The sequence below is a fragment of the Penaeus monodon genome, chromosome 27 (assembly GCF_015228065.2).
Source record: "Penaeus monodon isolate SGIC_2016 chromosome 27, NSTDA_Pmon_1, whole genome shotgun sequence".
NCBI classification, from domain to species: Eukaryota; Metazoa; Arthropoda; class Malacostraca; order Decapoda; family Penaeidae; genus Penaeus; species Penaeus monodon.
Window position 1 is genome coordinate 24,261,644 of NC_051412.1, and position 442 is coordinate 24,262,085.

The 442-nt window shown below is 34.2% G+C and overlaps 1 protein-coding gene across 1 annotated transcript in view; it reads right to left on the reverse strand.

Moving 5' to 3' along the window:
* The window catches only part of LOC119590702 (glycosyltransferase 8 domain-containing protein 1-like), a 5,793-nt gene that overhangs the window by 2,015 nt on the left and 3,336 nt on the right, over window positions 1–442 (reverse strand). Inside the window, exon 4 of the mRNA XM_037939388.1 lies at window positions 256–397. Within this exon, the coding sequence (XP_037795316.1) occupies window positions 256–397 (142 nt within the window). The remainder of the gene's footprint in view (window positions 1–255; window positions 398–442) is intronic.

A 442-nucleotide genomic window follows, 5' to 3' on the forward strand; every position in this document is an offset into this window, starting at 1 on the left:
GGATGGGCTTCATACAATAATTTGTTATGTTTACAACACGAAGTACAAACTCTCAATCATTTACATGGTTTAACTATGTAGATAGACCAAAGTGCAGGTTTTGCTTATGGTCTTTTATATCTATTTTACATAATTCACTTTACTCCTAGTAGCCTATCCAAAATCCTATGAGAATACTATGAATACCATGAATAAGAAAAATACAAGTACCCTGTTACCTTAAAGCGATCCAATCACAAATGAAAATAAACAAACCTGAAGTCCGGAATGACAATCTTTGGTAGAGTAACATAAAAGTGGACAGCAGACTTTGTATTTGCAACTACGCTGTTGATCACTGCCATTACTCCCAGTAAGGTCTCTTCATCCCCTGAGACTACCACATTAATTGCAGATTCTGAAAGAAAAAGTAATCAATATCAAAATTAAAATCCAGCTTTAC